The 11,370-nt window shown below is 49.0% G+C and overlaps 1 protein-coding gene across 1 annotated transcript; it reads right to left on the bottom strand.

Annotated features, from left to right (window-relative positions):
- Positions 1-590: 590 nt before the first annotated feature.
- Tubb2b (tubulin beta 2B class IIb) lies at positions 591-3,765 on the bottom strand. Its single transcript, XM_052729558.1, has 4 exons — positions 3,489-3,765; positions 2,613-2,721; positions 2,243-2,353; positions 591-1,898 (listed from the first exon to the last, which is right to left on the bottom strand). The coding sequence occupies exons 1-4, from the start codon at positions 3,543-3,545 to the stop codon at positions 838-840; spliced, it is 1,338 nt and encodes a 445-aa protein (XP_052585518.1). The 5' UTR covers positions 3,546-3,765; the 3' UTR covers positions 591-837.
- Between the last annotated feature and the right edge of the window lie 7,605 nt (positions 3,766-11,370).

Here is an 11,370-nt window from a genome sequence, read left to right as displayed (position 1 = left end):
ATGTCCACTGGTAGGAGCAGGCCAAATAAAACACAGCATACCTGCATGGTGAATGCTCTGTCTCTTGAACACAGCTGTTGGACTCAGTGGTATAATGCTTGCTGAGTGTGCAAGAAGGCCCCACATTTGATTCCCAGCACCATGAAAATGATATAACTTGGTGATTATTATCAACATTTTTAATAATGGCACCCTCCAGAGAGGAAGGCTGGATCAAGGACTGTAGGAGGAGAGGAAACTAACTTTTCACTCTTCTTTAAATGCTGTGCCTCTACGTAACTGTTCAAATAAAACTTCATAAAGGCCTGGTAAGGTATCTACATGAAAACACACTTTGTTTGTTTCCTGCAGCAAACAAGTCATGTACCAAAGGGCATTTAAAATTTAGGTTGCTTTCTCCTATTGGATTGAGTAGGGTCATTCTTGGTTGGTTTCAGTTATATTAATTCATACCATACCCAAAGAGGAAATGCCTCTGGACTTTCATTCTTTTCTAAAGGAAGAAAGTATTATGTGGTCAGAAAGGTGGATTTAAGTTGGTAATAAAAGAACTTAATAAAGAGAAAGAAGAGAAAGAAAAGAGGACACCGTTAGGACACAAAGGTTTATGTGATTTTAGCCATTACAACAGGAGTTCAGAAAGATCTCAAGTGTTACATTGATGTTATCAATATTACAAAAAGAGAAAAAAGTGACAGGCAACAGTGAAGAGCACCAGAGACCCAGCACAAACCTAAGACCATCTTTCTTCCTTCAACTGCCAAGGTATTTTCACAGATAAGCCCCCCACCCCCTGCTTTCATTTCAGCTTTCCCTAACCTTCTTGGCCTGGGAAACTCAAGCCTCATCCTCGCCCTCCTCCTCCTCGAACTCGCCCTGCTCATCAGCCGTGGCATCCTGGTACTGCTGGTATTCAGACACCAGGTCATTCATGTTGCTCTCTGCCTCGGTGAACTCCATCTCGTCCATGCCTTCACCCGTGTACCAGTGCAGGAAGGCCTTGCGCCGGAACATGGCAGTGAACTGCTCCGAGATGCGCTTAAACAGCTCCTGGATGGCAGTGCTGTTGCCAATGAAGGTGGCTGACATCTTGAGGCCTCGAGGAGGGATGTCACACACGGCCGTCTTCACGTTGTTGGGGATCCACTCCACGAAGTAGCTGCTGTTCTTGTTCTGCACGTTGAGCATCTGCTCATCCACCTCCTTCATGGACATGCGGCCACGGAAGATAGCGGCCACGGTCAGGTAGCGGCCATGGCGCGGGTCACAGGCGGCCATCATATTCTTGGAGTCGAACATCTGCTGAGTGAGCTCAGGCACCGTCAGGGCTCTGTACTGCTGGCTGCCCCTGCTGGTCAGAGGTGCGAAACCTGGCATGAAGAAGTGCAGGCGTGGGAAGGGCACCATGTTCACAGCCAGCTTGCGCAGGTCTGCATTCAGCTGGCCTGGGAAGCGCAGGCAGGTGGTCACCCCACTCATGGTGGCTGACACCAGGTGGTTGAGGTCGCCATATGTGGGTGTGGTCAGCTTGAGGGTGCGGAAGCAGATGTCATACAGGGCCTCGTTGTCAATGCAGTAGGTCTCATCTGTGTTCTCTACCAGCTGGTGCACAGAGAGAGTGGCATTATAGGGCTCCACCACAGTGTCAGAGACCTTGGGTGAGGGCATGACACTGAAGGTGTTCATGATGCGGTCTGGGTACTCCTCCCGGATCTTGCTGATGAGCAGGGTCCCCATGCCTGAGCCAGTGCCTCCCCCCAGTGAGTGGGTCAGCTGGAAACCCTGGAGACAGTCACAGCTTTCAGACTCCTTCCTCACTACATCCAGGACGGAGTCGACCAGCTCAGCACCCTCTGTGTAGTGGCCCTTGGCCCAGTTATTTCCTGCACCACTCTGGCCTGTCAGAGCAAAGGAGGATTAAATCAGCCATGATTGGGTTAAATCCCTTCTTTAAAAAAAAAAATCACGCCTCAGATATAGTTATTTCAAGTTACCACCAAGTGGCCAATAAAAAACAATAATCTATTTGGCATCCATGCAATTATAAATGAGTTAACAGAGCACACCTTGCTTTGAAAAAGCTAAGATGCATTTGTCTCTAAGCGTAAACTAAGACTTAACCAGCACGCACCTGGATGATGCTATTTATGCTCTCAATCTGTCAATCACACTCCTCTACCCCTTACACCAGTGGTAATTGGCACCTTGTGCCATTCTGTCTTCAGCTATGCCACATACTCACCGAACACGAAGTTGTCTGGCCTGAAAATCTGCCCAAATGGTCCAGACCTGACTGAGTCCATTGTGCCCGGCTCCAGGTCCACCAGGATGGCCCTAGGTACATATTTATTACCTGCAGGGAAACAAGAGCTGGCTTAGCCCTTCAGGCAATGATTTCTGCAGAGAAGGGCTTGGTACCACCTCTTTTCTGATTGGTACTACCCCCAAACAAAGAAAGGCCTATGACCAGGCTTTCAAAGGATTTCGTTGACACAGTAGAGGCTACCCCACCCTAAGAGCGGTCATCCTAAAGTCGACACCTTCTCCTGGGGCCACATGAGAGCAGGGCATAGAGGTGCCGGAATTGAAGATGGGGAGTTAAAAATAATTACCAGTGGCTTCATTGTAGTATACATTGATTCTTTCCAGCTGCAAATCACTGTCTCCATGGTAACTGCCAGTGGGGTCGATACCATGCTCATCACTGATGACCTCCCAAAACTGAGACATAAAAAGTCTGCATTTAGCTATGCAACGACCCCACCCCGAATTGCAATGAGAAGCTCCCACCCAGTTTTAACAACCCGACACTGCAGAAGCTTTAATGAGTGGCGTGACCCGGGCACAGCCTTAGGGCTTGCATTGTACAAGATCAGAAAGTTGAAACTGGGCGGTTTCCCAGGCGAACAGCTGCTCTCAGCAGGAGGTAGGAATGGGAGAGGTGGGGGTGAAAAAACCAGCCCAAGCCTGGGATTGCGGGTCACAGCCGCCAGTGGCGGCTAGAGACAAACGCTCTGGGACTCCAGGAGCGGAAAGAAAGGGGCAGGCGGGGAGAGAGTGAGGCCAGGCAACTGTAGGAGGGTATTTTAAATGCAAAGCACGTCCAGCCAGACAATCGCTCTCCTCCCCTCCCCCGCAGCTCGCCGGGTGTTCAAGCGAGTAAAATCAATTCTCCTTGCGTCCCGGCCCCTCCCAAAGACCGGCGCACACAGCCCAGCGTGCACACCCTCCTTCAGGCACGCGTGACGATCAGAGAGGAAAAGAAGTAGGGGCATCCCAAATTTCGAACAGTTCCGGGAAAAATGAATAAGACCCCCGAGCTTTAAAGTCGCCTCCGAGCACACGCCCCATCCTATTGCACAAAGCAAGTCAGATCCACCCTTGGCGAGACCTGGGTCCACCTAGGATCGCGCCGTGCTCTGGTGCCCAAGTATCCCGAGGGGCGCTCTCCTAGCATTCCTCCCCCACTCCCTAAGCTGTGAGCCCACCTTAGCGCCGATCTGGTTGCCGCACTGGCCCGCCTGGATGTGCACAATCTCTCGCATGGTGCCTCGTTAGCTTCTTGCTGGCTTGGATGTATGTCAGTGGGTCTGACGGTGCTCCCCTTCCACACCCTGTACAGGGCCACCTGAAACTTAGTCCGGAACCGATGGGCTGAGGGCGACGGCCGGGTGGGCTCGGTCTTTTATGTAGGGAGGGTGGGGCGGACCAGACAGACCGCGCCCCCCAGTCAAAGCCCCCCAGTCCCGTTCTAGCTGGCGCTCTCCAGGCCGGGTTGACGTAATGCTCTGAGCCCCAGGGACGGTCCAGGGGGCTGGACTATGGGCTTGTGGCCAATCAGCGTGGGCGTGAAGACCTTGCGAGGGGTGGGGGGTTCCTGGGAGAAGCTGGGGCGTGATCATTGTCTCGAACTTGAGGAGAAGGGGAAATCGAGTATGGGGAACTGGGAACTGGGAGCGTGAATCCTGCCGGAGTGTGGCGAGGCGGGGCGATTAGTACCATAGACTGGGGATTGAGAGAGGGCTGGTAATGGATAGGGAAGAGAGGGCAGCTGGAGCAGGTGCAGTCCGAGTGCGCACAAGGTAGGGGGATTTAGGCTAACAACTTGCATTTACCCGAGCAATCCCTCTTCTAATGCTGGTCAGGCTTCGCCAAGCCAATGCACCTGGCGAAAGTACTGCCCCCTTCCTCATCCACGGAGATCAACGACTGTCCAGGAGCATACGCCCATTACATAGAACTTTAGGAAAAGACAGGTGATCCCAGGAACTCCAATGTAATTGGAAAAACAGAGGTCCAAAAGATGCTGACTTTGGACACCGTGGAACATCAGAGCGCGTTCCTCTCCTCCCGTAGCATCAGCTGTCCTGGTCTTTGTCTTTGTTAACTCTATTCCTTCCCTGCAGTAGCAGCATTCAGGGGTAGAAGGACCTCTGAGCCCAGCCCTGCCTAACCCACTCCAAGAATATACAGCGTTCAGCCTGATACCAATGACATTTTCCACCCTGTGGATTGGCTTTTGTTCCTCCCAAGTGATGGAGTGGGTGTGGCAGGCCGCGCTGCCTGAACTGTGCTGCCCGAAGACCGAGGGTGGAGTTCTGGGAGGCGGGCCTGTCGGGGAAACAAAGAGTTCACAAAAGCGTGGGATGTATTCCACAACTGAGTATTTAAAAACCAGCCAGGCGCTGTCCTTCCTGGCGTTAGGCTCATCTGTTGTAAGGAAAGGGGGTGGGATCCGAGAACTGTCTTTACCTAGAGCATTCGTATCTGCAGCGCCCACGAGGTCCCAGCCTTAATGCTGCGGACAGAGAGTGGGGGACACGCCTAAAAACTGCGGTACTGTGAGCGAGCCAGAGACCACCGCAGACCCTAGCGCACTAATACCAGCGCGTGCGCAGACGCGGCGCGCACACACACTCCCTTCAAACCCGCATTTTCTAGGTATTCGTGGAAGAAAACGATTCCTTTGTTACTGTCTCCGCGTGTGTGTGAGATAAACCTGAGTGCTTCTGAGGGAGGGAGGAAAAAGAGTGTCAGAGCCTGTTCCCTGCTATCCCAGGTTGGAGGTCTCGGTCCCCACGCGGGACTAGTGGTTTAGGAGGTGATGTGACCCCTTTCATTCTCTGGGGAGAGAGGCCCGAGTGACTCAGGGTCTCGCTGTAGGGTAGAGCTCACAGCTGTTGAGCGAGAGAGGGCCTGCTAGAACCATCCGCAAGCTGTCATCGCCTGTCCTTCCCGCAGGGGGAGGGGGTGTAGGACGGGCTTAAAACTCAATTCTAATGTACAAGAGAAACAGCCAGAACAAAAGCCTTGCCGCCTGCGATTGCCAGTGTGCCCAGACTGGAGCTCTACAGCCATAGTTCTCCAGACACGGCTGCGGGTGCTGCTCAGGTCAGGGTGGGGTTGAGAAGAGGAGCAGAACAGCAGAAGATGTGCCAACATGTCCACTAGCAGGGCTCCAAGGACCCAGGCTCTGACTCCGGATTTCCCCACCCAAATCCTCCTATAGATGCAGAAGCGTGAAGACGGAATACTTCCCAAGGTCACACAACGAGTTAACGACAGGGCTCGGACTGTCTCCAGGACGCCCAGATTTTCAGGGAAGGTGACTACACACACGCACAGCCGAAAGGGCTATCCCAGGTGTAGCCCTAGAGGTGGTGGCTGCTGTGGTGCTCAGCTGCCCTGAAAGTAACACGGAGAGGGTGTCACCCGCATTGGGATTGTAGATGCCGCTGTGCAGCGGTCTCGCCTCGCTGCGCCAGCCAAGGAGCAATCCCGGAGCTCAGGGGCCTCTGGGGGCTCAACTCTAAACCCGGTAATCTGAGCCTGCCTTTCTCACCTAATGGATTCCTTGCTCAGCTTCTGTTTCACAGCCAGATCTTTGCAAAGGAGCTGGTAAAAATTCATGTTTACGATTATATAGATGAAAGGACCTCTCCTCTCGGATTTCTCTTAGCGGAAGAGGTTTGGAACAGCATGACTAGGAATCATCCTCAAAGCCGGACGCCCGTGGGGAGCCAGCCTTTTGGTCCAACATCAGCTTTCTTTTCATGCGTTTTGCCCCATTGTCCCCACCCAACTTGTCATTGGGATTACGGTGTTGCACATTTTAAATTTTTGCAAAGACCTGCTTTTTTTATGAAATATTGACAACAGCCCCTTCTTCCCCGAATGGCTTTCCACTCATCTCCAAACTTAAAAAAAAAAAAAAGAAAGAAAGAAAGAAAGAAAGCAAGAAAGCAACCTTATTTCACTTGACTCCAAGGAAGAGCTACTGGGAAGCAAAATCAGACATGTTCCCAGCATTTGTTTTTGCTTCTTTATATTAGATTCCTCTCCCTCTATGCCACGTATCAGACACGAAGATTTAAGGGCAATGTATTTCATTCAGTGTCTCTTACATACCAATTAGTTTTCAGGTGCAGAAGCATCTCTGTGCAAAATCTAATCCAGCATTTTTTTTTTTATATACAAGGAGGACCCCAAACTGTTACAGTGATATGTGCTTTTACAATTGTCAGATTATTTTCAAGGGCAAATCCTCAACTGTGCATTTATTGTACACAAAGGGTCATTGTTTCAAGTAACTGAAGAAGTCGGATAGAAAGGAGACTTTTCATAAATATGCAGTAAATTTTGAAAATGTTGTTTTCTTGATGCACAATGTATTTTGACCCATCTATTGAAATCACGGGACATTTAGTTCAGGGTTTTTTTTTTTTTTTTTTTTTTTCTCATTGCTAGCCTGCATTTGCCACTTAAAGTTCAGTTCACCGCCCCCACAGGCTTGTCTATGCAGCCTAGATGTACGCGGTTTCCTAGGCAACACACATTTTGCCAATGAATGGAAAGGAATTGAAAGAAAGACTGCAAAGGCTGCAGATCCCTGGTTATTTCCTCCCCCACCCCATCCGCTCTTCTCATTGCTCTTTGGTTAGAAATATTGGGAAGTTATCAACCCTAACACTTATGTAAAATAGTCAAACATCCAGAGAACTGGGCCTAGAAAGGGGTCGCAGCCCACCCACCCCCACCCCAACCCCCATATAGTAGCAGTGGGCGGATGCTGCGAAAGGGCTCCCGGGCTCTACAGTCTTGGCTCAGCGGGTCCAGGTTCACTTCCCAATTCTCTATTCCCTTCCCTCTTAGACAAGAAAAGCTTTTGTGCTGACACGGCGCTGTCCACTGCTCCAGAATTCAGGCGCTACCTGGGTGGGGGCCTCGGAACCCCTGTCCTGCCGCTGTAGAGTTTCGTAGGAATCAGCCACTCGGGCAACAAAAGACTGGGATCCGCAGAGAAAATTCTGCATCGCAGAGAAAATTCTGCATCTTGAATGCAGCAAATGCACCCAGGCCCAGGCACCTTAGCTCTTTGTTTCTCATTGAGGCTGGGTGTTTTCCCATGGCCAGTGCCCGTGAATTTTGATTTAAAAGGCCAACGTCCAGTCAGCAAGCCTTTCACATGGGAGGGTTGCCTCCCTTGTCACAAAAATCGGCAGGAGGAGGGGAGCCTCTGCTTTTCTAGGGCATCAGTTCCCTTTCACGGGCTGCCTCCCCTCCTCCATCCTTAGCAAAGATTTTAAGATTCTTGGACCTGGAGCACGGGAAAGCACAGAAATGCTCCCAGTGCAGCCTGGTTAACTGTATTTCCATAGTACAGAGTCATCCTGGGACAAAAAACAAAACCAGAAGCACTCAAATGAAGCATGCTAGAAGAACTCTGACAGCCTGCCCTTGTAAGGTGCTGTCTGTGAAAGCCATTGGTGTGAAAATGGACCCTTTTTAAAGTAGAGTACGCAGCAGAGGATAGAATGGGGGAGCCATTTTAAGTTAAGGAGGCAGATTGCTGTAGTATCAGTGTGACCGTAGGCTGCCACCCACATTGTTCCACTAGCAACTGCTGCTTGGCAGTGTCTCCAGAGCTCATGTTCTCTCCAAAATCTACCACAGACCTCTGCTCGCTGTTTAAAAAAAGTGAGAATTCACATACATCCTAACCCCTCTGCCCTTTGCCCTAATGAGCATGTGCCAGGACCTCTTAGCAAATCAATCTCTATTTCATTTCCCAATTGGTGGCCACTAATAATCACGGCATTTTTTTAAATTCCATTGAGAGGATGTCTGAGAGAATTTGCTGCTCCTTTCTAAGTAGCCTATCGAAAAACTTACCAGAAGGTTTAGTCTGGTATGCATATTCAAAAGAATTAGCTGGGTGTAGTGGCACACTTTTAGTCAAAAGTGTGCCAAAAAGTAAAAAAAAAAAGAGGAGGAGGATTGAAGACAGGATCCCTAAGAGTTGTCTGTCTACCCATGTTCATGGCAGGTAGTTCTCAAGAACCAAAATATGTAAGCATTGCAAGTGGCCATGGCTGGGTAAGGAGAGAAACAACATGGTCTGTATGTATATATGATGAAATATCACCCAGACTTTTAAAAGAAGAAATTCTGATACAAGGGCAAATCCTGAGGTCATTACATTAAGTGAAACTAGCTCATGATAATAAGACAAAGCCGTACAGTTCCATGCATAGGTGTTGTACAGAGGAGTCAAAGACAAGGAGACCCAGTAGAATTGGGGTGACCAGGAGTTGCAGAGGGGGAGATGGGGGGTTATTTAATGAGTAAGGAGTTTCAGTTTTGCAAGATAGTTGCAACATTTTGAACATAAAATCACTCCCTTGAAACTGGTTCCAAGATGTCACCTTACAGAACACTAAAATCCTCAGGATCTTAAGACGTTTATATAGAGTATGGTAGGATTTGCAAAAAGTCCACAATCATCCTCCAATTTCTTTAAGTCATCTCCAGAAGACATAATATTAATAAAAATAAGTACTGCCAGTAGTTGTTGGGGGGGTATATATGTTCAGCAGACATAATAATTAAAAAAATAAAGAGGAAGGAAAAATGATCATGGATTAATGTTTGCCATGTGCCTCATTTTCAATGAGAGATCTTTGGGGGCATGGCTTTGGCTAAATTCTGCTGGAAAAACTAAAGGAAAAACTATGAAGCAAAATGTTGTGACAATCAATGACCTCTATGGAGAGAAATGCATGGTTTTATAAAAGAGACGAATTCATAGCCAGCAGAATAGGAAAAGACATGTCAGAAAGAGCCAGCTGCAGAGGAAGTGTGGACTTACAAGCAGAGAAGTGAAGAAATGGGATGAGTTACGACCAACAGAGAGTCACCACAGCCCCAGATTGTGCCTCATGGCAAGAAAGCTCGTGACAGCTGCTCTGCTGTTCTCACTGCAGCAGACAGTGAAACATGCCAGCCTGGGGTGGGGGTGGGGAGAGTGCAGCAAGCCCTGAGAGTGTGAGTGGGTGTGTGTGTGTGTAGACATGAGCTGGCCATGCCAAAGACCCCAATGCCTCAGTCTCATGGGAATGGCAAAGCCTTACCTGGGTGAGGCTCAGGAGAATGCCAAAGCTTCCCCTCCTGGTTCATGTGTGGATGTTGGCAGTGTGTGCAAAAAATATCTTTCGAAGCTTTGCCAACTTCCCCCTCCCTGTGTCTACGCTCTGAAGACTGCTCCCTAGAAAGACTGACTGCACCCACAGAGATCAGCAGATCCCATCTTCTTGATGCAGCTGTATGTCATGAGCCCTGCCTCCAATTCAGCTATATGCACTAACCCCACCTCTGTGTCCAACTGTATACAATAGGCACACTGAGTTTCTGGGTGGCTGCATTTATTCCATCAAAGAGTCCAGTCCACCAGATCCCAGCTCTTCTATGTGTGTCTGTCATTCCTTCAGTCTGTCTTTTCTTCATTCCCTCAATGCCCCAGTCAGATCGAATCCTAGGAACTATGCAATGATGCAGCCTGTGACTGAAATTAATACAATTTTACCAGAGACTTCCAGAGAGAGCCTTTCTACCTTCTCTGCCCACTGATGGGAGGGACATACAAATTCTGTCCATCACCCACAGAAGTGATGTGTTGTAAGTTATTATTTTGTGATGGAAGAGTGGTAACACAAATGGTGGATGGATGGTCCCTAGTGTGGTCCTGTGGTGATATATTGTGTCCCCCAATATATTGTGTACTCCAATAAGACTTACCTGGAGTCAGAGAACAGAACAGCCACTAGATTACACATAGAGACCAGACAGTGGTGGCACATGTGCCTTTAATCCTGTCACTTGAAAGGCAGAGATCCATCTGGATCTCTGTGAGTTCAAGGCCACACTGGAAACAGAGCCAGGCATAGGCTTTAATCTTAGCACTTGAGATCTCATGCCTTTGCTTGGGAAGGACACATGTCTTTAATCCCAGGAGGTGATGGCAGGAAGCAGAAAGGTATGTAAGGCGTGAGGACCAGGAACTAGAGGCTTTTAAGCAGTTCAACTGAGATCCTCAAGGGTGAGGACTCAGAGGCTTTCAGTGTGAGGAAATGGGATCCACTGAGGAGTTGGCGAGGTGAAGTTGGCTGTGGCTTGTTCTGCTTCTCCGATTTTTCGGGATTCACTCCAATATCTGGCTCTGGTTTTTTTTTTTTTTTTTTTATTAATAAGACCATTTAGCAATTTGTGATACATGGTCCTGGATTGTATGGAACAAAATATGCCTAGAATATGGGCCCAGGAAACTTCAGCAAATAACTCAAGGAAGCTCTTTCTTCTAGTGATGAATGCCAAAGGCAACACTCGTGTTGGAGACCCTGGCCTTTTGCAAGTGTCCAACAAGGCATCATCAGAAGGGTATTTATGGAGTCCTCAACGTGGGGGAGGTGTTAGCTAGTCTTGTGTCAACATACAGACTAGAGTTATCTGAAAGGAAGGAAACTCAATTAAGAAAATGCCTCCATAAGATCTGACTGTAAGGCATTTTCTTAATTAGTGATCAATGAGGGAGGGTCCAGCCCATTGTGGATGGTGTCATCCCTGAGCTGATGGTCCTGGGTTCTATAAGAAAGCAGACTGAGTAAGCCAGGAGAAGCAAGCCAGAAAGCTTCACCCCTCCATGGCCTCTGCTTCAGCCCCTGCCTCCAGGTCCTGCCCTGTTTGAGTTCCTGTCCTGACTTCCTTCAGTGATGAACAATGCTGTGAAAGAGTAAGGTGAATAAACCCTTTCTTCCCAAAGGCGCCTTTGGTCATGATGTTTCGTTGCAGCGATAGAAATTCTAACTAAATGGGGGTTCCCAGGCCTCCCCAGTCTTTGTCTACCCCCCTATTCCTGTTGGGCTTCTCTTTACTTAGATGACTACTGCATGAGTGACTTGGCTTTTCACGGGGATCAATGTTCATGGCTTCTGTTCCCGAGGAAGTTGATGCTAAAGTTAGAGGTTGTGCTTCCGACCGGAGGTTCCCGTTCTGCACTCTTCCCACCCACCACTCAGGGACTTTTGAATCATCTTT

The sequence above is a fragment of the Peromyscus californicus genome, unplaced genomic scaffold, assembly GCF_007827085.1.
Source record: "Peromyscus californicus insignis strain IS unplaced genomic scaffold, ASM782708v3 Scaffold_8__1_contigs__length_139910024, whole genome shotgun sequence".
NCBI classification, from domain to species: domain Eukaryota; kingdom Metazoa; phylum Chordata; class Mammalia; order Rodentia; family Cricetidae; genus Peromyscus; species Peromyscus californicus.
Note: the sequence above shows the minus strand (reverse complement) of the source record. Positions and strands in the feature narration are given on the sequence as shown.

Excerpts from the sequence above, each read along its gene's own strand:
- Tubb2b (XM_052729558.1), bottom strand. The coding sequence starts at position 3,545 with ATGCGAGAGATTGTGCACATCCAGGCGGGCCAGTGCGGCAACCAGATC. Across the intron at positions 2,722-3,488 it reads GCAACCAGATCGGCGCTAAG|TTTTGGGAGGTCATCAGTGA; the intron begins GTGGGCTCACAG and ends TTTATGTCTCAG. Across the intron at positions 1,899-2,242 it reads GCCAGACAACTTCGTGTTCG|GCCAGAGTGGTGCAGGAAAT; the intron begins GTGAGTATGTGG and ends TTGCTCTGACAG.